The sequence below is a fragment of the Accipiter gentilis genome, chromosome 22 (genome assembly GCF_929443795.1).
Source record: "Accipiter gentilis chromosome 22, bAccGen1.1, whole genome shotgun sequence".
NCBI classification, from domain to species: Eukaryota; Metazoa; Chordata; class Aves; order Accipitriformes; family Accipitridae; genus Astur; species Astur gentilis.
The window spans coordinates 22,618,497-22,643,994 of NC_064901.1; the positions used below are offsets into that span (position 1 = coordinate 22,618,497).

The following is a 25,498-nucleotide window of genomic DNA, read 5'->3' on the forward strand; positions in this document are numbered from 1 at the left end:
CAAGGTATTTTTTGACAGCTGGGACCATTCCTCCCCAGGAGGGGAATAGAGCAGCCAGGAGAGACGGTGAGGAGGAAGGAGAGCCCCACGGTTGGAGGAAGGCTCAGGCTTCTGCCCCCCCCCCATCCCCAGGATGTGCCCCATGCCTCCCCCCTGCCCACCCTCTGGCTGTTCCCCTGGGGTGCTCCGCTGACACCCTGCCAGGGCAGAGCACCTCAGGGAAAAGGCCACCGGCTTTTCCCAAATCAACGTCGAGCACAGAGCCAGGGCAGGAGATCCTGCCCGGCAAGAGAGCCGCCACCACGGGGTACCGTACCTGCAAACCCTGCCTCAGCTCTCCCACGCTGAGCGCCGCCAGGAGACCCAGCAACTTGTTACCAGTTCAGGCAAAAATTATACGAGAGAAACAAATGACTCCACAGCAGCTGTGTTAAAAGGGTTATATATTTATTGCATTCTTCATAAAAATACTTTGAAGGAGAATTTTTTCAGCATGTACAAGATGTGGAGATACTGGGGTTGAGCACAGCAGTTTGCTTTGACACAGGCACTTACTTCAACAGCCAGTTAACACGATGTGTGCAGGAGGGAGTATCCTTTGCGAGCCAGTACAGAAAAGCCACTCCATCGAGGGGTCTACACAGGGCAGGAGATACTTCCCCAGATCTGGGCCAATCTGTAATAGTCCACAGAGGAAACTGGGGGAGACATCAGGCAGTTTACAGTACGAGGTCCTCTCTCCTGACCAGAGCCCAGCCTCTGGGGGCTTCTATTGAAGGCTGTGCATCCTGCACCAGGATTCTCTCTCTAAACGTGTCTGTGTGGGCAAACTGGTGACAGCGACGATGACAACTCCCTCCAGTGCCCAGCACCTGCGGGAGTCTCCTCCTCTGCAGACCTGAGGGTTCCCAGAAGGGATCCCCCTGGACAACATCAGAGGAGCTAATCCTATCAGTAAATCCATTAAGGGAACATCAGCAGGGACCAAATATTATAAAAATATAAAATACTACCTCTAATACATAGCAGCAGCACTATATTGACTCAGAAAGCCTTTAAAACATATCACCATTTTTTCAGTTCTCTGTGATTCATAAATTAGATCTTCTACTACCAGATTTCCCAATCTTCCCTTCAAGTGAAGAGAGACCATGACTTTCGCAGAATACAAATGTTACAACAGAAGTAAAACGACATCCTCAGAGGAAAGTGAGCAAGTACTGCCCTGGTCTGGCACCAGCACTACGAGGAATGTCCTCTGCATGAAACCAGCGTGGGTCATTCCTCAGAAAGGAGGTTTTTCTCCTTGCCAGACCTCTACTTCCTGGACCAAGGGCCCTTTACTGCACCACTAAAAATAAATTACTTGAATTAGAATTACAGAACAATGAAAAAGTAAAAAGGAAAAGCACGTCAGGAATGCCTGACACAGCAGACATACAGTGAACTTTCCAGAAGAGAAGCTAGTGCACTATACTTTCAAAGGACAGGCCAGACAGATTAAAGAAGATCCTTCAAGATCACATAAAACAAGCCATCCTTCTCCTATACTGCACTGCCTATGTTCAATTCCTGCTGAAGTTTATACAACTTTTTGGCCAAGTCTGTAGCCCAGACGTGGCAAGACAATGCGCGTTCATATTAACTGGAATAGTTTCCTGCAACCCACCTCCACATACAATAGGACAGCCTGGAGAGCAGCGGTGTGCTAACTGTGTGTGGGTAACACCTTGGCCCTTTTCCCTGCTGAAGCGTATCATGGTAACAGTCCAGATTACTCCAGAGATGAGGGCAGCATGGTAGGTGCAGATGTGCAAATCAAGGAGAAGACAGACATCTTGTAAAAAAGCTGCCACATAATGTTATCACCACCTGAGGTGACATTATTAAAGCCTAGTTTCAGAATCGGGGTTGTACATGGGAATCTCATGCAGCACTAAGCAATTCAAATGTTGTAACAGTCCTTTCTTGCATCTGTAAGGGGAAAGAAAGCAGTACAAAACCAACATGTCTAAGATTTTAACCTATATAGCTGTGAATTTAGATTGTAAACTCTTCACAGTAGGAGAACACAGTACAGATCCCACCCTAAATAACACTGAGTAAGTGCAAAGAAACTGTACTGAAGTTGACAGACTTACAGTGATACAAAACCAAACTGTTCCTGAGGTCAGAGGCAGGCCCTATCTCTTTCCTTATTTCTGTGCAGTCTCTCACATTTTGAGGAGGGTAAGGTGGTTCAAAACGGAAGATTGTAACATGCAAGAAATTAATATGATACAATTCTCTTTAAATGTTGTCATATTATGAAATAATTGTATTTTAACTGCAATCGTGAAGGGTGGATAGGTAGGGGTTTCAGACTGGAGTGGACAAAGATTAAACTCTTTGATGTAAGTGCATGTGGGACCGCAGGATCCAGGCACGTGCCATGCAGCCCTTCTCAGCAATCTAAAACCACAGAGTGCTCAGACCTGTCCTCTTGTCCTCAGTGTCGTGCCTTCTTCCCTTCCCTGCACAAGCTCTGCTTTCACACCCCTCTCCCCAAACCTGTGCGTAAGTCACAGTAAGCCCTGGATTGCCCATTATTGCTGAACGCAAGACAAAAATAATGAGCAATAAGAGTCTTTAGAGCCATAAGGATGTACTTCTGCACAGTGCATATACCAGTTTGCAGGAAGATGATGGGAAGGCAGTAGTAGAGTAAATATGTGGGTTGACTGCAAAGGGAGCTCTGTAGTACACTGTCTCAGTAAATAACATTTCACAGGCACGAGAAGAGATCAAGATAATGATTCCTACTGCATCTCTTAGCTTATAGAGCGTTCAAAGCATGGGGAAGCCAGTGAAAACTCCTAATCTCTATGAACAGAAAGATGTCCTACATCCCAAGCTCTCTAAGATTTGAGATTCCTCTTTGCTATTGCAGAGGGCCAGCCCTACTATTCAGCTGCCATAATTCATACTGCTCTGTTCGCTAGCAGGGGGATGGATGGGTTGGGGCGGCTGTTAACCTTCCCCACAGAGTACTGATACACATGGAGAGGCCATGTGAGCATGCAGCAGCTCAGGAAGGGGCATCTTTCTTTACATTACATGAAGCAGACTAAAAATGGTGTTTTCTCTTTCGTGACCTGGTAGTCCGTGCAGAAGGAGTCTGTTTTGGGGGGTTTTGGTTAGACTCTGCACTGGGCTCAGGGGGCTGTTTTGAGCAAGCTGCTTGCAGAAGAGACCCCTGCATGACACTAGGATCCTGTATCCTATGGAAAGCCTGGACCCCATCGCGGATTTCCGATAAGGTCTGGCACATCTGGCCAACCTGGCTGGTGAGGTCAGCCATCCTCTGACCGATGACATGCATGCTGTCTGCCATGTCTCTGTGAATAGCCACCAGCTCCTGGCAGAACTGCCTGAACAGGTCAGTTTGCTGCATGTGGGAATGGAGAAGCTGGCGATCGAAGCTGGAGAGGGGTGGACTCCGGGTGCGGGGGTGCGGGGGTCTGCAGGATGAGGTGGTGCGCGGGGACGGACGGTGCAGTTCCTGCCTTTGGCTGGTAGCTTCTGAGTGCTCTGATGAGGAAGAAGTGCGGAGGAAGGAGGGCCCGGAGAGCTGGTTGACTCCTGCACTGGCCCTCTGCAGCAATGAGAAGCGGTGTTCCCGAGAAGTGCCTGGCATCTCTTCATCTTCGTCAGCTTAAAGAGAAGAGGAAGCATGAATTATTAACGTGAAATCCCTCACAACTCTGACTTCTGTTTCAAGGTATCTCGAAGCACATGGAAAAAGGGTTTTCCCCTCCCCCCAGTCTGCCAGTTGAGACAAGCCTGTAGCTCCTGATGCATAACTCAACATGCACGTGCTGCAATGTTAGCATCTGGGTGACAAGTTTAGCCTTAAGAGGCCTGAAGAGCAGGCAAACCCAGTCAACCGAGGAGGAATCCAAGCTGCCATGGTATCCTGTACACAGCATTGTTCATTACTAGAACATAAATCCATTTCAGACAGTAGCAATGACTCCCCTTCCCCAAAACCGTAAGTAGCTAGAAAACTCCAATATTTTGGAGGGACAAAGATTCCTGGCCTTTGGTTCGATCTCAGAACACCCTGACACATCCGGTTCCTCATGCCAAAACCCTGTTTCCTTGTCATTTCTTACACCCTCCGCACTGAGAAAAGCATAGATGTAGTATTTGCTGCTCACAAAGTCTGTACTGCAAAGCCACTATGTGGTTTGGCATCACTAAGATAAACAGGCAGTCAGGCATAGCAGCAACAGGACCCTACGTTAATTGGGCAAGTATACTCGATGCAAAACCAAAACCAAAGCAAAACACCATGGGGAAGTTCTCATTAGTCTGATGAATATTTAGTGATGTGCCAGTTCATGGGTACAGGCACACCAAGAGTAAGAAGAGACGATACTTGTTGCAACTGCCCACTATCTCCTTGCATAAGCTCTATTCATTTTACCTCTGAAATAGCATAACTGGCTTCCAAGATAGATGCAAAGAATGACCAAGTCCCACTTTGTCAGTTCTTGAAGATTTTTGTCCTTGCTTTCCCACTAACAACATTACTTTGGGTATGAGATAAACCTAAGGCAGTAGGACAGTGCCACCCATGAAGTGTTGGTCGGCTGACTTCCCAAAAAGTTATCCCCTCTTTCTCTCCTTTGTATCCCTAAAAGCTCACAGACCAAGAAGCTGCACGGCCACACAAGAAAGCTGTATGTATCCAACTGGGCAAAGAACCTGCAAAAAGCAGCTTGTGGTTCAGCACTGGAAGGTGTCTGAGAACTGTGGTGCAAGAAGATTAACTTAGAAAGCAGGGCCAGTAGTTTCTTAAAAAACAGTGAAGAAGGGAGTCATTATCATCTACCTTTTCCACAGCACTTGTGCTGAGCCTTCAGACCGCTCATGAGAAATCATTAGCGGGCTGGCCTCAGAGCATAAACACCAGTGATCACTGAGCCCCCCCAACAGCCCTCTTGGAAGATGGTTACCATGCAGTAATCTATTAGTGACTTGCACATGAGTCTCAGCTTTATAGCATTGCTGTTTTATCGGGGTGCATGCAAGACAAAGAACTCCTAATCCTTTACAAACAATTTTTCACAGACTGGAGGTAGTTGGACTTCAACTACAGATGTTCCCTCACTTGTAGGATTAGTTCAGACTTACAATCCATTAAGAAAGTCAAATCTGAACAATGCCTACCCTTAGAAGACAGTATGGAAAAGGACTAGATAAACAGATACAGAAGATGATCTTAACTTGGAAACAAGCTTTCCCTCAAGCCATCTCAACACCCCACGATCACCAGAGCAGGCTGTCTTGAAACCAAACACGGCAGTAGGACCTAGCTTGACGGGCAACCCAGTATCTCACAAAACACACAACGCTCTTCTGGTGTCAAACTGAGATATGCAAGCATAAGACAAAGAGGTGTTAAGGCAATGATACTTACAGCTTGTTGATGGGCTGTCAACCACGTCCAGATCCGCTCTCCGGAAGCCGTGCATCTGGCGTGACGAATGCAGCGTCGACTCGATGGCTCTCTCGTGGGCGGTCAGGACGATGGCCGAGGGCCGCCCCGTGCTGCTGGGGCTGGAGAGGGACCTCTGCATGAATGCCAGTTTGTCCTTGGTCCTTCTCTTCATGTCGTCCCATCTGTGTTTAATGTCTTTTACAGACCTGGGGACCTGGCTGACTGATGTGATCTGCCTGGCTATGCCTTCCCAGATCTTGTCCCTGTCAGCATGGGATAGACGCATTGTCTCCCTCCCAAACAGCATGGCTTCATTTCGGGTCACCTCAGTGACCAGAATGTCCAGTTCTTCCTTGGAAAACTTGGGCTTCCTCTTTCGTTCAGCCATGTTCCTTGGGTTGAACATCCCACAAAGCACAATTGGGTAAAAGGAAATCAGCGCAAAGCATCCCCCTGCATCCAACCACTTGGCCAGTGCAGCACTGGGGCAGAGGAGTTCGGTGGGATCCAGCTCCCCCCACCCGCAACAACCTCTCAGTTTTCCTCAATCGCACCAGGAAAAGGCAGCCGTTTTGTTTCTAAGAGGCAATTTTCAAGCTTAAGAAAAAAAACACCAAGCAACACTAGTGTGAAGGAGCCTTCTCAGCTTTACAGTTAAAATGAAATTTTACACTTCGTCTGATGCCCTGACTTAGGTATGAGAATTTCAGTACAGCCTCACATCGCTTGCCGCAGTTTGTGCAGAGAAAAAAGCGTGAGAACTCACTATCACATTGATGAATTAGCTTCTAAGGTGACATTGCTCGAAAATGGGTTCTCGAGGAAATTTAGAGGCCTGAAACATATCTTATTGTTCTGCCTGGCACAACATGCAACGGAAACTTTTAGACCACCCTTTCTGTTAAAACTTGCAGGATGTCATGCGGAGGCTACATCAAATTGGATTATTTCCAGGGGAGGGACATTTCAACTAGACTCATGGGCAATTTCTGCAACTTGCTTTTTCTAAGCAAAAGTCTTTTCTTCAGCACCAGGGGTACTGCAAATCCAGCATCCGTCTGCTTCACAGCAAGCTCTTGTTTCACCCAGAAATGGTTGCCGTTTCCCATTGTTCTCAAAAGGAATGAGGCCACCCACTTGTTTTTCCTGGCTAGGCTTTGCTGTCACTGCCGCTGACAGGAGCCTGCACCCAGTTTCTGGCGCTTCAAACGAACAACTCGTAGCCTCAGCCCATTGAGAAGAAGAGGCAGCCATCCTGAGAACAAGCAGTTTTGTCCAAAGGGGATGTGTGTTAATTTTTCCAGCCACAGTCGAAGGAAACTTTAAAAATAAACAAAACATTAGTCCTAACTATAGCTTTTTATTGGGCGGGGGGGAGAGAAGGTGGCAGATCTATTCAATAGGGAAGGAGAACACAGGCTGTGTGAACATGCAGTCTCGCACATAAACAAGGTGGGACTGCGGACAGGGGAATAATCCACAGCCTGGGCATGCGGACAGGGGAATAATCCACAGCCTGGGCAATGGATGCCTGTGTAGAAACATGCGGAACAGCACGGAAGAGATCACAGGCCATGGAGGAGCAGAACTGCTGGGAAAACTTAGTGTATGCCTTGATTTGAATAATAGCAGAGTGAAGTAAAATGCCAAAATGGTTTTTCTAGTGCTACACATTACAAAAGACTGCTTTTACACATCTTCAAACAATTAAAAGCAGGGATGTCAGGAACTTTTTTGAAAGAGGTCAACGTTTTTGGTGCTTATGTCATATAGTTCTTAATATTTTAAAAGGAAGTTCTCGGATAGAAATCTACATCAGCATGGAGTTATGGTGGAGAATGTAACACTCATCTGAGGTAAAAGACTTCAGTGTTAATATAAATTGTCCCCAAAAGCTGTCACTATGAGCCTAGAAAATTAATGTTTTAAAAGGATATTAAGATGGAACAAAGAAAGAAGACATCTTAATGGTTAGGACACCTAACAACTGTAACTCTGAAGTGATACCATGGGAGTGAAAACCTATTAGCTTCCCTATGCATTAGTTTTCTTTCTGCTTATAGTCCTAAATTAAATGAAACCAAAGATGCTATCTGTTAGATACTAGATTTAATTTAGGACTTATTGTTAGTATCTTTGCAACGTTATGGGAATAAAGTCTGGCTGGGATAGCTCAGACCCTCCTCTTTCAAAAAATTACAGTTAATCCTAAAATCTTGCCTGAATGCCCTATCTCTCGCAGGCAGACTTTAGCCACCCCAAAATACTTTCCGAAAAGCTCATATAAGCAAAGGCCTCAGCATTTTTCCCCACTTGCCCCACGTTTGTGATAGCCCTGCTGGCACCTCCTCAGAGATGGGTGGCTTTCAGTGCTGACATGGCCCAGCAGAAGAGAGGTGGTTTGGGATGCATTCGCGTGAAAGGTGCTTGTGGGCCGCAGACTAAGAAAAACCTACAGAAAGGCAGACTGACCCTTGCCAAATGTCGTTCTAGTTTCTCCTTAGTGCCGTTACACTGCTGCTTAATGAATCTCACTGACACTGCTGCCCTCCATCGGGGTAAGTGTCAGAGGCTGTTAACCTTGGTTAAAGCTTGAAAACCAGTAGGAAAGGCTGCTCAAATCCAGGCCACATACAAGGAGAGATGGGAACTAAGTGCACAGATGCATTTCACTGGGACAAACATAAATGCATCCTTGAGATACTGTTTTGGTGGAGCTTCATTTATGGAGGGACTGAGGGAGCATTTAGGGAAGATGGTAACGAAATGATGGAGAGCCGGCAAAGCATTTGCTAACTGACCTCAAGGAAAAAAACCCAACCAACCAAACTTAAAAGGAAAAAGGAGTTCTCCCAGCTGAACACTGGAAGGAGAGAAAAGGCTATGTGGAACACTGAGCAAGGGAACGTTTATGTTTTGATTTTTATCACGTTCAGCAAAACTGGGTTTCATGTATATTCTCCGCAGGTACTCAAGACTGCACAATCAGTGCCTCCATGTGGTAGAAACAAACCTCCACTGACAAGTTGCTCTGGTGAAAAGGAGTAACAGTATTCTGCAAAGTGCCCCTGGGTAGGGGTGAGCTTGCAGAACAGAAGTCCTTCCCGAGCTGCTTGGAGCCACTGGCAGGGTCAGGAAACCTGCACCCTCTCTTCTCTGTTGAACCCACGGCTGCCATCCCTAGCAAAGCTGCACTGATGAGGAATTAGAGCCCTTTTTGCTCTTCCCAGACAAAGTATCCCACCAAGTGCACTTAGGACTATCTGTGGTAGACCTGGATGTTCAGATTTCAGGGTTTCCACTCATTTGCTCCAGCATGACTTCGGTCAAAACTACTTAAGATAACTTAAGTATTCCAATAGCAAACTCACCATGCAAAGAGTAATGAGTTCTGGCCAGTTTTAATCACAAATTCAATTAAAGTTAGGTTCCCAGCAGGCACATTAACCTATTCTGTATAAAAATGCAGACAGTATTACTGTCAGAGAGATCTTTTTCCCCTCATGCATTTCCACTAGCATGCAGGATGCCCCTAAGAGCAGTCACTGATATTTGGAAGTACCTCTCTGGGGATGCTGTGTGGGTTTTATCAAGCTCCAGAGGAGCCCGAGCTGTGAGGCTGTGAATTCACACCTCAGCCCAGGTCAATCTGAAAGTGCAAGACAGTACAGCTATTTCTTTAAAAACACGTGACATTGTAAACTATGTGAACAGTGGGCACCTAATGATCACCCCACAAAGATATCAAACAACTCCACTTTTCTTGGCCTCTAAGAAACAAGCATGTAACTTTTCCCAGGGCTCTAAAGTAGTTTTTTTACAGGGATCACAGTCCTGCAGTACTTTAGGATCCCTTTGCTCTGCATAAATTTCAGTCTGTAATGGATAAGAACATTTGCTCCACTTGCTGCAAGGTAACAAAGACCAGTTTATGAAGTTCAACAAAATGACTTGTGCATAGGCTGGTGGCTTTTATTCCCCCTGAACACATGGGCGTACACAGTAACCCTGACTTTTTTAAAATTTTTATTTTTAAAAGGTCCTCTAAAATCAAAGCAGTAGCTCAGTACTTAAAAGATCTGCTGATCTGCTTTGAGCAGGCTGTTGGAACACTTGACCAGAGCTCCCTTCCAAGCTCTATTATTGTAGGAAAATCTAATCGCAGACATCTCCATTATAAGGAGATACAGGAAGACTTACAGAACAGTCTTGCTTCTCATGACCTCTTTGTTACTATGTTTGGAGGGGAAATGGGGCAGAGAGGAAGCCAAAGGAGAAAGAAGTGAAGAAGTCTTGCACCAGCCTTTTCACATGGGCTGAGGGAAAGGATGAATTTGAACTGTGCCAAAAGCCTGAGAACTCAGGTACTTGCATGTAAGAAGGGATACAGACTATAAAGGCCCAAACTAGCCTAGAAACGCCACACATGAGGCACTTCAACAATTCAGTTAGGCACCACCAGTTTGATGGTACTTCCTACCCTGCATCTCAGTCTGGGCCAAATGATACATACACAGAGGGATGTTTCCTGGACTTTCTGAATTCCTTTCACTTTTGGTCAGATCCATTTTTTTTTTTTTCAGAGGTCCCCAACAATTGAATAACAAAATTTCCTCAGAAGTAGCCAGAGCAATCGCTGGTTCTGCACAATCCTTCAGAAGCCCCAAGAACTCCCATCAGCAGCAGTTTATGGTTTGTGCGTGAGAAAGCACCAATTTCACTTGAGGTTTGCTGTGATCCGTGGTAATCAGTCACCCTGAGCCCCCAAAAGAATAAAAACAGAGGAAGAGGTTTGCACACATCCCTGCAGGTCAAAACCATGGAGTTTCATAAAGTATTGGAAACAACAGCGCTTTACTCTGGACAGAGATGAAGGGTGCATTATTCTCGTGCCAGCAGCCAGCTTAGGAAAACATGCTCCCAGCATCAGGAGTTTGTCTCGACTGACTGACTGAAGAGGGAAAGGGCAAGAGGATGTTACCATTGCCATGCCATCTGCTACGCTTCGGACTCCTTCCTCCCTGTCATCCACTGCCTTGGGTAAACAGTCACTTGAAATTAAACCAGCAAGTGCTGCAGTGTACACATTGTCCTCAGTGGGAACATGAGAATGGGGTAATCAACAACAAAAACAATAGCCAGATCTACAAGAAGAGAGAGGAGTCAGCCCAAGCTGCCCTCCCCATGCCATACCCACCTACCCAGAGGGTGAGTAGATCTGCTTTGCAAAGCACTCCATCTGTGAGTGATGGCAAAGAGCACCATCTGAAAAACAAAAAGAGCGCTGTCTACAGCGTCCTGGAAGTACAGTTTCTGTGGGTAATCTCCATGACAGGTAATGTCCTAGCACTGGATAGCGAGTGCACCTTCTGTTTGAAAACTGCTAACAAACAAAACCAAGGCTTTTTGAGGGCCACTATCTCCACTTGAACTGTCAGTCAGACTCTACATAATACTGCTATTGGAAGCAATTTTCAAGAGTAAAACCAGAAAGATCAGCAAGACTGGTATAGCCTGCACAGGTCCTTTGATACAACCTTCCCCAGAAGAGTTGCAAACATCCCCTTTCTACAAAACCATAACCTCCTTGCTTTTCAAGGCTGTAGAGAATGGTCCAGACCACACTCGTCTTGAGACTTAACCATGGCAAATACAAGTTTAGACAAGAACATTCTGTTCTTTGGTGCTGGGACCATGAGTAGTGCCTATTTAAACCCAGATATCAAGCTTATGTTCGTGGCAGGAGGAAGAAGAGTTCATCATAGGAGTTTTGCTTTCCAAGACTGTGTTTTCCCCCAGCTTCACTGTCACCCAGATCAAATAAAGATCCAGCAGAAAAAAATCTCACTCTGATTTTTGAACTTGCATTCTTTACTTCAAGATATATGTCCCCCTACCTAATCTGTCCACCACGCCACTGCTTCTTTTTGGAGTGACAACTCCAGTCTCAGCCCAGGTCTAGCATTTTCTCTCATCCAGTAATGAACAACTGTAATGTTTGGAATTCTTACAGAAAAATGAGATCCTTTGCTGAACTTTATGAACGTTAAGTGTCAGAACAGCTGCTATCCACGTGAAGACTCAAATGGAGCAAAAGTGGTGCAACCAGATTTGACCAGCTAGTTCAGTCTTGCATCTACCTATACTTCATGCTCTCTCTTCCCTTAACGAGTGACAACTGAAAATCCTAGACATCCAGGCCAACAAACCAGTTAATTCCCACACTGCTTTACCCTTGCATTAAATGCCTTCTTGACAACAACCGCTTCCAAAATTCACCCCTGAAAGCAGGATTGGTCTGAATGTGGGATGGGCACCAGTGTGCAGCAATGCCCCATTCTGGTGACTCTCCATACACAGGAGGCACTTCAGTGCTTTGCCTCCGCCTCAGAAGGCTGCAAGAGTGACATACATTTTGCAGATACACACCAATACCTGAAGCACTGCAGCATGGTTAAACATGTTCCATTACTGCTGCAGTTAACAAACCAGAGCCAGCCCCACTCCTGGTTCAGTACTGACTGGTATTTGGGTTCTGCTCTGCTGAGTCCCGGGGCCGGCAGAGGGAGCGCAAGCACACACATGATTTCTGCGTTCCGAGCTGCAGCAACTCACTCCATGTTTCTCCTAACACAGTAAAGCTGACACTACGATGACAGCCACCACAGACAATTGTTGCAAGTGAAGCCCAGAAACAAAACAAAAAAAAGCACCTCTTCCAATGTCTGTCAAATGGGAAAGGACAAAAAAACCCCAAACAGAATCAAATGTTACCCTGGGGATAATGCAAAGCATTTTGCAAATATTTGAACATAAAGTAAAAATAAATAAATAAATAAATAAAAATAATGGAGTGAGACCTGTCAGCATTTGTAAGAGTAGATAAATAGGATCATCTTTATCATTCCAGAAAATAGCCATCCTCCATACACACATCCTTGTTTTAGTCCCTTTCATTGAATCTGACTCCAAAGGATTCACCACAATAAACTGAAAGAGCACAAGCACACCCTTTACAGAAGGGGTCATGGCACTTTGGTTTGTTTTTCTGTCACACAAAACAACAAGGGGTGTTTGATGGCCTCTCTCTGGAAGACAGAACCCCAAAAGGGAAGGCAGAAGAGAACTGGACTCACCTCATCCAGTTTGCTTTGGTTTCATCTGTCCCATCGATGGATTTGTAGCGGTTGTTCTTATCAACAATCTGCAGAACAAGAGAACAGATGCAGCATGTCAACTAGCTGGTCCAGTCAGGAAAAGGTCTACGACTCTCAAATCACTGCTTCAGTTCCAGCCTTAAGTCAGGACATGAAACTCTAGGCCATGAATCTCAGCTCTCCTAGTACTACAGGCTGCTGCGCTGGACACGTGTGTGGAGGCTTCTCTGAACTAAGAGGCATTTTCCTATGTACAAATATCCCTAATACAGAACCATGGATGCAGGTGACAAAACTGTTAACAGTCCTGAGATACAGAAAATTATCCTCCCTTCCAGGACAGGGCTGCGACACAAACAGAAAAGCATGAGCAGCATTTCATATCAGCAGCTCTCAATTTTTTCGCACCTGTAACTTAAGTCCCACATCTCATTTCTCATAATAATTAATATCCATCAATCTGGTGACATCTCTTTCTCATAGGCTAACCAAGGCCTGTAGTACTAGGGGAAAAAAAATACGGGGTTTGGTGCTGGAGTCTGCATGTAGATCAGTTCCTGATGGACTGGATCTCCTCTTTCCTGGCCTCTTGAGCCACCTGTTCTGCTCAAGCGGGCTGGGAAGAATACTGCAGGCCTGTGAGAGAGCTTTGCAATATCTAGATACAATCCTTCTTCTATCCTCAAAATGATGATGAGAGCAGAGAAAGGTACTGGAGGAGCCGTAGAGGTTGAGTGAGGATGGAAGAACATGGCAAGAGGAAAAGGAGAAGCAAGCTCTGCTTCCTACAGCTGCGAATTGAACTTGGGTGCCATGGCACCTGGTCTCCTTTCACATATCAAAACCCTTAAACTTCTAATAATTATGGCAGGTTGATGTTCGCCTACTGCCCATGTGGGTCAGTGGAAGATCTTTGCAGAAGGGGAAAGATGGCTAAGGTCTGGCTCCACAGACCCGCGAGTCCCCCAGCTCTGAGCTGCATGGCTGGGGCATCACTTCGTTGGGAAGACTCGTCACTCACCAGCCACGAGAAGAATCCTGCGGACTTGTCCTGGCTAGAGATCTGCCCCTCATACGGCCCGAAGATGTGACCTTTGGGGATCACCTCATTCATACAGCGCACATCATTCTCCCCATTGGGCTCTTTCACCACCTCCATTCCAGGCGGGATGGTCAGCGCTGCCCGGTCAGGGATGCCAACGGGCACTGGGGTGTCAGACACGAACACCGGGGGGCCATGGTTCGGGCACTCATCCACGAAGTACTCCTGGCAGGACTCGCAAACTGTGGGTGCAAGGGGAGCAGGGGTTAGGTTGGGCAGATGCAATGCCTGTACAGGCTCACATAGCTCATAGGACGCACAGTGCTCAGGCCAGCATGCCCCAGCTCCCCATCCTCCCCCCGGCCCAGCTGAGTCCCCTCCCCAAATTCCAACCTCCACACAAACAGATGCTTCAGCGGCTGCTCAACTCATTTCGCCACGCGTCTCTCAACAAGGGCTGTGCCCCAAGCCATGCCTGCCTAACCAACACCTGAGCTTGCATGAGCCCTGGTACCCTACGCAGACTGGCCACGTGCGCAGGGAAAGACCCCATCTCCACTTGCAGAGACAGAGGGTGCGGGCTCCTCGCACATCCCTGGTCAGTGGCAATGTCCTCAGGTCAAAAGGTTTGATTCCCCACGCACCCGAGGGGAACTAAAACAAACATCCCTGGAAAAATATACCCTCATCATACAGCCTTTATTCTGTGCTTGGGAGAAAGGCAGCATCCCAAGGCGCTTGCCCTGCAATCAGACAAGGACCCAGGCCTACAGTTTGATATTTTGTAGGTATGCCAATGTAACCAGCACCAGTTTTCTTACCCAGAATACGGGGAGGGGGGAAAGAGTTGTCGTTGACACAGTGCTCCCTTCACTGTTTCTGAATTCAAGCCTTTGGGTTCTGCAGACTCTTGGGCTTTTCCCACATGCACATTTTCATGTTTCCAGCATGCCTTCCACCAACCTCCCTACCGCTGCACAGCCCCATGATGGACAGGCTGCTTTTGTGCAACAGCTTCGTTATCAAACGTGCTGGTCTTTTCAGGAGATCGCACAAATTTGTCCCCAGCTTTTTCTTCCCTGCTTCCTGCCTGTATTGGGTCTGGCTGAGATGGAGTTAGTACTCCCTATAGCAGCCCTCATAGCACTGTGCTCTGCAGCTCTGTAGCTAGAAAGGTGTTGATAACACACCAGTGTTTTGGCTACTGCTGAGCAGCGCTGGCACAGCATCAAGGCTGTCTCTCCAACATTTTTGCCCTCCCCTCAATGGCAGGCTGGGGCAGGGCAAGATCTTGGGACGGGACATAACCAGGACAGCTGACCTAAACTAACCAAACAGATATTCCATACCATATGACGTCAGCTCAGATATAAAAGCTAAGTGAAGGGAGACGGGGGTGGGGACATTTTTGTCTTCCGGAGCAAGCACTACGCGTACTGGAGCCCTGCTTCCCAGGAAGTGGCCAGACATCGCCTGCTGATGGGAAGTAGAGAGTAACATCATTTGTTTTTTTTTCTTTGCTTTCGCGCGCAACCTTTGCTATCGTTTTATTAAACTGCCCTTATCTTGACCCACGAGCCTTTCGTTATATTTTTCTCTCCCCCGTCCAGCTGAGAAGGGGGAGTGATAGAGCGGCTTTGGTGGGCACCTGGTATCCAGCCAGGGTCAACCCACCACAGTCCTTTTTGGCGCCCAACGTGGGGCACGACAACGGCAGTTTTGCATTAAGCGTTCTATAGCTAGTTATTAAGTGGCAAGCTCCTGTGCAGGTCACAGAGCTTGTTAGCTGCTTGCTTATCTCTAGCTTGCTGAGTTTGGGAACATGTTAATGCAAATAATGGCTGTGTGCTTTGTCCTGGCACTGATGGCTTTGTTGTGCTGTGGGAGTTATCTTGTGTGGAGAATGAAGGAACGTGGGAACGTGCTAATACAAATAGTGTCTATGTGCTTTGTCCTGGCAGTGATGGCTTTGCTGTGTTGTGGGAGCTATCTTGTGGAGGAGATGAGGGAACACATCTCCCTCTCCCTACCAGGCATTGATGTGAATGGTTTTATTATGCAGGCTCCCGAGGTCCTTGTTCACCCTTACGTGAGCTGTTCAATACTAATAATTAATACTGGTGGCATATTATGGGTATTGTGGAACCTGGTCTCTTCCTGGTATAAGAGGAGGCAAGTTTTAGGTGAGGCAATATTGAAATGTGCCCTCAAGCGACCAGTCCCTGGGTGGCAGGGTATATGGAAGGATTTGGGCAGATTCCTAGGACGGTTATCACCTCCCATAATCTGGGATTTTACATCCGAACAGACAAGTAACCCTGGCAAACTGACACGTCACCTGATAGAAGGGTGCCTTGCCTATCCCAATGAAAACCAGCAGCTTCTTGCACTGTACTGGGGCCTGGCCTATGCCTACCGAGCCACAGTTCAATACTCTCAGAGGACCATGGTTGAGGCAGGGACCCAGACTGCATCTAAGGACACGATGCTCGAGATAGGGACCCAAACAACAACTACAGTAATTGCCCCAGTAGTGAAACGGAAACAGTGGACAAGGAGATCAACGGGTCCATACCATCGATTAGTGAGGGAAGAAGAAGAAGAGGAAAGGCTTGATTTAGAAGCTGGTCCTTCGATAAGGAAATTGGAGGAAGGAGTGAGGGAACTTAAACAAGAAGCAGAAACTACCCGGTCCCTGACGTCCTCAGAACTTCGGGACTTGCGGAAAGATTACAGCCGCCAGCCAGGTGAGCGGATTGCTGCCTGGCTGCTCCGATGCTGGGATAACGGGGCTGATAGTCAGCTACTGGAAGGCAAGGAAGCGCAACAGCTGGGATCCCTCGCTAGAAACCGGGGAATTGAAAGAGGAATTGGGAAAGAGGCAGCAATTTGCAGTCTCTGGAGCCGGCTCCTCTCAAGTGTGAAGGCAAGATATCCATTCAAGGAAGATCTTGTAAATTCATCAGAAAAGTGGACTACTGCAGATGAAGGCATTCAGTACCTGAGAGAGTTAGCAGTGGTGGAAGTCATCTACAGTGATCTAGATGACGAGGAAGTTTCCAAAGACCCAGAGGATGTCCTGTGCACACGAGCCATGTGGCGAAAGGTGATTCAAGGTGCCCCAGCGTCGTATTCTAACAGCTTGGCAGCAATGTATTGTCCAGATATGGAAACACCAACTGTGGAGAAAGTGTCGTCTTGGCTCCAAAACTTTGAGGAAAATCTCTGTGTCTCCTCATCCCTACAGGACAGTGCCTTGGCTGTTAGGGATGCTCCAAGAAATCAGTTCTCCCCTGCCCCAGTCAGAGGGAAAGGGAGCCCTAGGCGTATGCCACGTGGTACACTCTGGTTCTTCCTGCGTGACCAAGGGGAGGACATGAGGAAGTGGGATGGTGAACCCACCTTTAAGCTGGAAGCCCGCGTACGTGAACTGAGAGGGAAGACAGCTGTTAAGAAGGGGTCACCCAAGAAGAAGGCTGTCAGCGTAGTTGCTGTAGAGGCCCAAGAAGGCACTCAGCGATCCTCCAGGCATAGAAGAACTGAAAACACCTCCCTTGATTCTGGTGAGGGGACTTCTGGTCTGGTACCGCAAGGATCGGACAGTGAATATTCTGATGAGGAACAGCAATAGAGGGTCCCTGCCTTCGGCCAGGAGAAGGAAAGGGATGATCGGATATACTGGACTGTGTGGATTCGATGGCCTGGCACATCAGACCCACAGAAGTATAAGGCTTTGGTAGACACTGGTGCACAGTGTACACTGATGCCATCAGGATACAGGGGCACAGAATCCATCTGGATCTCTGGAGTGACAGGGGGATGCCAAGAATTGACTATACTGGAGGCTGAAGTGAGCTTGACAGGGGACAAGTGGGAAAAGCACCCCATTGTGACCGGTCCAGAGGCCCCTTGTATCCTTGGCATAGACTACCTCAAGAGAGGGTACTTCAAGGACCCAAAGGGGTGCCGGTGGGCTTTTGGTGTAGCCACTGTAAATGCAGAGAAGATCAAACAGCTATCTACCCTGCCTGGCCTCTCGGAAGATCCCTTTACTGTGGGATTGCTGCAAGTTGAAGAACAGCAGGTGCCTATCGCTACCAGGACAGTGCACCGTCGGCAATACCGGACAAACCGAGACTCCCTGGCTCCCATCCATGAGCTGATTCATCACCTAGAGAGCCAAGGAGTCATCAGCAAGACTCATTCACCTTTTAATAGTCCTATATGGCCAGTGCAGAAGTCTGATGGAGGATGGAGGTTAACAGTAGATTATCGCGGCCTGAATGAAGTGACACCGCCATTGAGTGCTGCTGTACCAGACATGTTAGAGCTTCAATATGAACTGGCATCAAAGGCAGCCACATGGTATGCTACAATTGATATTGCCAATGCATTTTTCTCCATTCCTTTGGCAGCAGAGTGCAGGCCACAGTTTGCTTTCACATGGAGAGGTGTCCAATACACCTGGAATCGGCTGCCCCAGGGGTGGAAGCACAGCCCTACCATTTGTCACGGATTAATCCAAATGGCACTGGAACAAGGCGATGCCCCTGAACATTTACAATACATAGATGACATCATCGTATGGGGCAACAAGGCAGAAGAAGTGTTTGAGAAGGGAAAAAGAATAATTCAGATTCTTCTGAAAGCTGGTTTCGCCATAAAGAAAAGTAAGGTCAAGGGACCTGCACAGGAGATTCAGTTCTTGGGAATAAAATGGCAGGATGGTCGCCGTCATGTCCCTATGGATGTGGTTAACAAGATAGCAACTATGTCTCCACCAGCTAACAAGAAAGAAACACAAGCTTTCCTAGGCCTTGTGGGGTTCTGGAGAATGCATATTCCAGGTTATAGTCAGCTTGTGAGCCCTCTCTATCGAGTAACGCGGAAAAAGAACTATTTTGAATGGGGCCCTGAACAACAACAAGCCTTTGAGCATATCAGACAGGAAATAGCTCGTGCAGTAGCTCTTGGGCCCGTCCGAACAGGACCAGATGTACAAAATGTACTCTACACTGCAGCTGGGGAACATGGTCTCACCTGGAGCCTGTGGCAGAAAACACCAGGAGAAACCCGAGGTCGACCATTAGGGTTTTGGAGCCGGGGGTACCGAGGATCAGAAGCTCACTATACCCCGACTGAAAAAGAGATATTAGCAGCATATGAGGGGGTTCGAGCCGCTTCAGAAGTTGTTGGTACAGAAACATATCTCCTCTTGGCACCACGATTGCCCGTGCTACACTGGATGTTCAAAGGAAACATCCCCTCTACACATCATGCAACCAGCGCTACATGGAGTAAGTGGATAGCATTGATCACGCAACGGGCTCGACTGGGGAAATCTAACCGCCCAGGAATTCTGGAAGAGATCATGGAATGGCCAGAAGGCAGAGATTTTGGAGCATCACCTGAGGAGGTGACTCGTGCCCAAGAGGCACCACCATATAATGAGTTATCAGAAGATGAAAGGTGTTATGCTCTGTTTACTGATGGATCCTGTCGTGTGGTAGGGAACCATCGGAAGTGGAAAGCTGCTGTGTGGAGCCCCACACGACAAGTCATTGAGGCCACTGAAGGAGAAGGCGAGTCAAGTCAGTTTGCAGAAGTGAAAGCCATCCAACTGGCTCTAGACATTGCTGAACGAGAAAAGTGGCCGGTACTCTACCTCTATACCGACTCCTGGATGGTGGCTAATGCCCTATGGGGGTGGCTACAGCAGTGGAAGAAGACCAATTGGCAACGCAAGGGTAAACCCATCTGGGCAGCAGCATTGTGGCAGGACATTGCTGCCCGTGTAGAACACATGACTCTAAAGGTACGTCATGTAGATGCTCACGTGCCCAAAAGCCGTGCCACTGAAGAACATCGAAACAATGAACAGGTAGACAAGGCTGCCAAAATAGATATAGCTCAGGTGGACCTGGACTGGGAGCGTAAGGGTGAGCTATTTGTAGCTCGATGGGCCCATGAGACATCGGGACATCTAGGGAGAGATGCAACATATAGGTGGGCTCGTGATCGAGGGGTGGACCTGACCATGGAGGCCATCACACAGGTCACTCATGAATGTGAAACATGTGCTGCAATCAAAAGAGCCACCAGAGTAAAGTCTCCCTGGAACAGAGGGCGGTGGTTGGGTTTTCAATATGGCGAGGCCTGGCAAATTGACTACATTGGACCACTGCCACGAACACGCCAAGGCAAGTGCTACGTACTCACCATGGTGGAAGCAACTACTGGTTGGCTAGAAACATATCCTGTAAACCATGCCACTGCCCGAAACACCATCTTAGGCCTCGAAAGGCAAATTTTATGGCGACACGGTACCCCAGAAAGAATTGAATCAGACAATGGGACTCATTTCCGAAATAACCTTATAAGCTCCTGGGCAAAGAAACATGGCATTGAGTGGGTATACCACATACCCTATCACCCGCAGGCATCTGGAAAAATTGAGAGATATAATGGACTGTTGAAGAGTATGTTGAGAGCGCTAGGCAATGGGACATGGAAGCATTGGGATGCAAATTTAGCAGAAGCCACTTGGCTAGTTAACTCTAGAGGATCTGCTAACCGTCCTGGTCCTGCCCAAACAAAACCCCTACATACTGTGGGAGGAGATAAGGTCCCCGTGGTGCACATGGGGAAGTGGCTGGGGAAGGCAGTGTGGATTGCACCTCCCATGGGAAAAGGCAAACCCATTCGTGGGATTGTCTTTGCTCAGGGACCTGGGTGTACTTGGTGGGTAATGCGGAAGGATGGGGAGACCCAGTGTGTGCCTCAAGGACATTTAACCTTGGGGGAAAAATAATCTGTGATGTGAGTTGTATGTTGCAGGAAGTAATGTAGCAGGAATGACCTGAACTGCAGAGGAGTGAACTTCGCAAGGAACCAGACAAGTGCATCGGTGACCCAAACCAAGCCGACGTTGGTGCCCAACGATTGAACGTACTGCTTCTCCTGTCCTGACCACTCATCTTGATGGATGGGGCCCAAGTCATAACCTGTGTGTGAACATCTGAAGGAGTGGAAGAAGCCCCTGGAATATCTATCTCTTAAAGGACAAGGGATAGTAATTAATAAGAATGTATAAATCTGTACGTTGGGTATAAAAGTTGTTTAAGTATGTAGTTTCAGTTGTAAGTGTTGGTAAGAAAGGATTTCAGTAATGAGAATTAAATACAATAGTATGGTTAGAAGATATCTGTATTAAATTATGTGGGACCTGAGCAGGACGCAAATGGTATGGAATAAGGGGTGGAGATTGTATTGGGTCTGGCTGAGATGGAGTTAGTACTCCCTATAGCAGCCCTCATAGCACTGTGCTCTGCAGCTCTGTAGCTAGAAAGGTGTTGATAACACACCAGTGTTTTGGCTACTGCTGAGCAGCGCTGGCACAGCATCAAGGCTGTCTCTCCAACATTTTTGCCCTCCCCTCAATGGCAGGCTGGGGCAGGGCAAGATCTTGGGACGGGACATAACCAGGACAGCTGACCTAAACTAACCAAACAGATATTCCATACCATATGACGTCAGCTCAGATATAAAAGCTAAGTGAAGGGAGACGGGGGTGGGGACATTTTTGTCTTCCGGAGCAAGCACTACGCGTACTGGAGCCCTGCTTCCCAGGAAGTGGCCAGACATCGCCTGCTGATGGGAAGTAGAGAGTAACATCATTTGTTTTTTTTTCTTTGCTTTCGCGCGCAACCTTTGCTATCGTTTTATTAAACTGCCCTTATCTTGACCCACGAGCCTTTCGTTATATTTTTCTCTCCCCCGTCCAGCTGAGAAGGGGGAGTGATAGAGCGGCTTTGGTGGGCACCTGGTATCCAGCCAGGGTCAACCCACCACACTGCCCCAAACTGGCAAGGTGCCGAGTAGGAAAGACTGAAGCCTATATAAGCAGCAGTGTTGCTTTTCCTTCAGTCACAAGACACTTACACCAGAAATCCACTTGCTGAAAGCTCTTGGTCATGATCAAATCCCGTTTCCCTTTCAGTTTCTTGGGCTCCACCTCCATGGACTGTGGGTCAGGCCTTCCAGAGCTGGGAAGGGAACAACAGAAAGATGATGTTAAACTACCAAGATGTTGGGACTGCACACAGAGAGGAGCAGAGGCAACAGGGCCTGACCAACTCTCTTACTCCCCACACCAGCAGCAGAGAAATGATTTAACTTGCCATCCAACCTGCCAAAAGCTGGTGCCTGAGACAGCTTAAGGCTAAAGCTTACAGCAGGTAGTGGCTTCAGCTAGAGCACCTCCATGCATGGCACACGTGTGGCACGTCCTACACTGGGCAGGAGAGTGGCAGAGGGGACTCCCACCAGCAGAGAGGTGCTACAGCCTGGGAAACGTGCGGTTCAAAGGCAAGGCATCACCCTCAACACATGCCAGCGCCACAAAGCCCGATGCGAACTAGCATATATAACAGATGTGTACCTAGCACATGAGTAGGTGACCACCCCTGTCATACACCTCAAGGCAGACCTCACAAGGGAGGGTTTTAATAACTTTGAGAAGTTCAGGTATATCTCACAAAATCAACTTTAAGCTGGAAGGGAGGTAGAGAGAAGGGGGTTACAGTACATCGGACCGAAGCTCAGCCGCGTACCAAGGCTGTCCATACTCCTGGTCCCGGCGCGGAGAGCAGGCCTCTGTTTTTATCGTCACCATCTCCCCTAAGGAAGCCTGGGTCTGGATCAAACAGTCCTTCAAGTTTTCACTCATGTTCTGAAAAACAACAAAGGAAGGGAGGAGAAAAATGAGTGGCCAAGAAATCACAGCCTTCCTCCCCCAGGAACCACAGCCTTCCTCCCCCAGTCCAGGATGCAGCCAGCAGAGCAGGCTCCCTCCTGGCATCGAGAGCTGCCATCACATACTGGGGCAACTACGTGCACATGTAGGTGGAAAGCTCTTCCCATGCTGGGGAGGAAAGAGCAGTTCAGTCGCAGGTCAGGTGAAGAGCGTGAGACACCATGAAGCAACCTGAGGCACCAGGAATCTGAAGTATGCTCCACAGAGCCCATTAAAAATGTCACGCATGTAATTTAAGACTGGTGGGTGGGATGTGTTACGGAAAAACGGAGCACCGCTACCTCAGACCAGGTCTTTGGGGACAGAATGACAAGAAAGAGGAATGCAAGTCGTGGCATGAACCAGGATCTGTCTACAGATACAATATATGCCAGTTGCCATCTGGGAACGGAGCGTGGTGTACTACACCCCTGCAGACAGAGCTTTCTGTGCACTCCAGACACCTCTGACAAACAGGTTAAGTGCCTACAGCACTCTGCCAGACTCCCCCGAATTGCACAAGTCATGCTCTTGATCCTCCTGTCCCTTGCGACGACCAGAGCTGAGCTACCACCACCCTTCTGGCACGCAAGCTGCTGTGGTGAAAATGCTTCTCCCTCAGCTCAATGCAAGAGCCAGGAACCACTTAATGATGTCTAAGGACAGCAAGCTCCAAAACGATAACAATTCCCTCCTCCACCCATCATGGGATGCTGTTGGAGAGAAAATATTGATATGGCAAGTGATGATAATTCGGAATGGGTTTAATTAAGATTTTTGGAAGGGCCACTAAGCTTCAGAGCATCCCAGCTCAAGACAAGGAATAAAGCAGAGCACCGCCTGTCTCTACTGCATTCGTCTTAAGACTTCCTCCAAGGCACACAAACTGGCCGCTCTCAGGCTCCGTACCAGATCAGACTTCACAGCTGCTCCCCCCAAAGTCCCCTGTGACCCCCCCTTTCCACGCCTGCTGCCCGACGGCACGCTCGCAGTGCCCAGCAGAGGGGCCTCAGCAGCTGATCAGACCCCTTCTGTCAGGGGAGCTGGTGGAAAAGCCCTTCTCCATCACAATTCGGCTCTGGGCATCCCGAAATTCGTGTTCTGAAGACAGGAATTTTCTTATTCCACACGTGCTTGTATGGGACTGAGCACCGTGGAAATCTGGTGTACGTTTGTGCCCTGTTTACAGCAAGCCAGAATGCCATTCCCAGCCTCTGTGGCTCTTCTTTGTGCCAGGGGACAAATGATTAATTTTTCCAGCCCAACTTCTCACATGCTAACATGCAGCCTGAAAGACCTTTATCGAGCCTATATCAAGGAGTCACTAGTTAATATTCATATAGTGCTCTGAAAGGAAAGCCTCAGCATTAAGTACAACTAGATACATATAAACACACGCACTTTTAAGCCTTTACAAGATGCCCAAAACAAGACACATTTTCTTTCAGAATTACCACAGCCAGTCAGAAGGGAAGCAGTATTAAGGGCAAGGAGGGGTTCATTATTTTGGCAGGCTGACCCCCTGGTCTGTGCTCTCCGGAGCGAGAGAGAAGCTCTCCAGTCCTGTCCCCACGCACCAGCCGGTGCTGCAAGCAGGGGCTACCTGCCCTTTACAGAGAAGGAAAAGTTTTTCCTGAAAAGTCTGAAGTAAAGCAGCTCAGGAGGGAAAAAGCAGCAGCTGGGGGAGGGAGAAAAATGTTAAAAACCAAGAAGGGACGGGAGCTGCCCCGGAGATGGTTAGCTGCGTGGCCTGCACTGGCACAGGAGGCAGATGCTGGCTGTGGGGCAGATGCTCTCGGTCAGAAAACCCACATTTTGGAAGCCTGGTGGACAGGGTGGACAGGAGTTAAAACAGCCACAACACCCAAGGCTTCAGTAGGAAGAGATGCAGACATCTGTCTCCAAAGATACAATGGCTCTCCCTTTCCCACTCTTTCCTTGCGAGGACTCCTCCATTCCGGAGCGAGAGAGACCCTGCGACGGCACAGTCTGACCTGCACGAGGCAGGCCACTGCGCTTCCTTCTGTAACTCTGGTTAAACTATAGCATACTTCCAGCAGGGGAAAAAGAAAAAAAAAGAAAAAAAAAAGAAGAAATCGCGTGTTTATTTTACACACAGAGCTCCTCCTTTTACTGTACAGCACATTTTGCAGCTCTCCCCTCTCACGGTCCTCCCTGAACTCCCTCCAACTTATCAGCAACATTCCTGCGCAGCACCGGCCGCAGCTCTCCTGCGCTGACGGGAGCAGCACCTTGCACCAAGATAACACGCTCCCTGCCCCTGCTCAGGATTTCCATGTTTGCGTCCAAGTACCGCATTTGCTTTTCTCGCCACCATGCCCAGCTGAGGATTTTGTGTTCGGTGAACCGCCGTGCCGCCGTAAGAGCCCTAGCTCCTGCAACAGCTCCCAGGCCACCGCCAGCCCTCCTACCTGCTCTGCAACTAGGTGTCTGCTTTTAAGACATTCACACAACTTGTTATCTCGCCCAGCATACATGTCAGCACAACTCCACCGCTAACTTGCCTCTTTTCATTACTTGCGACCTACCTGCGCTTTGTGTTGCCTACAAACATCATCCAAATTAACTTTGTGTTTTCTTCCAGGACACCGACAAACTTAGAATCATAGAATCGTTTAGGCTGGAAAAGACCTTTAAGATCATCAAGTCCAAACATAAATCTAACACTGCCAAGTCCACCACTAAACCGTGTCCCTAAGTGCCACATGTACACATCTTTTAAATACCTTTAGCAATGGTGACTCAACCACTTCAGCCTGTTCCAATGCTTAATAACCCTTTCAGCAAAGAAATTTTTCCTAACATCCAATCTAAACCTCCCCTGGCGCAAACTGAGGCCGTTTCCTCTCGTCCTATCACTTGTTACTTGGGAGCAGAGACCAACACCCACCTCTTGATTAGCATCAAGCCAAAAAAACAATTCCCAGCTGACACTACTAGAAATACACTACCAGCAAAGGCTCTCCTTTTGCTGTCACACTGTGACCTTTCATTTAGTC

The 25,498-nt window shown here is 48.0% G+C and overlaps 1 protein-coding gene across 5 annotated transcripts in view; it reads right to left on the reverse strand.

Annotated features, from left to right (window-relative positions):
- The window catches only part of PRDM11 (PR/SET domain 11), a 56,177-nt gene that overhangs the window by 15,597 nt on the left and 15,082 nt on the right, over nucleotides 1-25,498 (reverse strand). For 4 of the 5 annotated variants that reach the window (XM_049825164.1, XM_049825162.1, XM_049825165.1 and 1 more), the window contains exons 2-5: nucleotides 22,297-22,415; nucleotides 21,626-21,729; nucleotides 13,664-13,926; nucleotides 12,622-12,689 (exon numbers count right to left, since the gene is read on the reverse strand). In XM_049825164.1, coding sequence (XP_049681121.1) covers nucleotides 12,622-12,689; nucleotides 13,664-13,926; nucleotides 21,626-21,729; nucleotides 22,297-22,412 — 551 coding nt within the window. In that variant the 5' untranslated portion in view covers nucleotides 22,413-22,415. Of the gene's footprint in view, nucleotides 1-556; nucleotides 3,694-5,464; nucleotides 5,878-12,621; nucleotides 12,690-13,663; nucleotides 13,927-21,625; nucleotides 21,730-22,296; nucleotides 22,416-25,498 lie in introns of those variants that run through there. The other variant, XM_049825169.1, reaches the window with a different exon arrangement.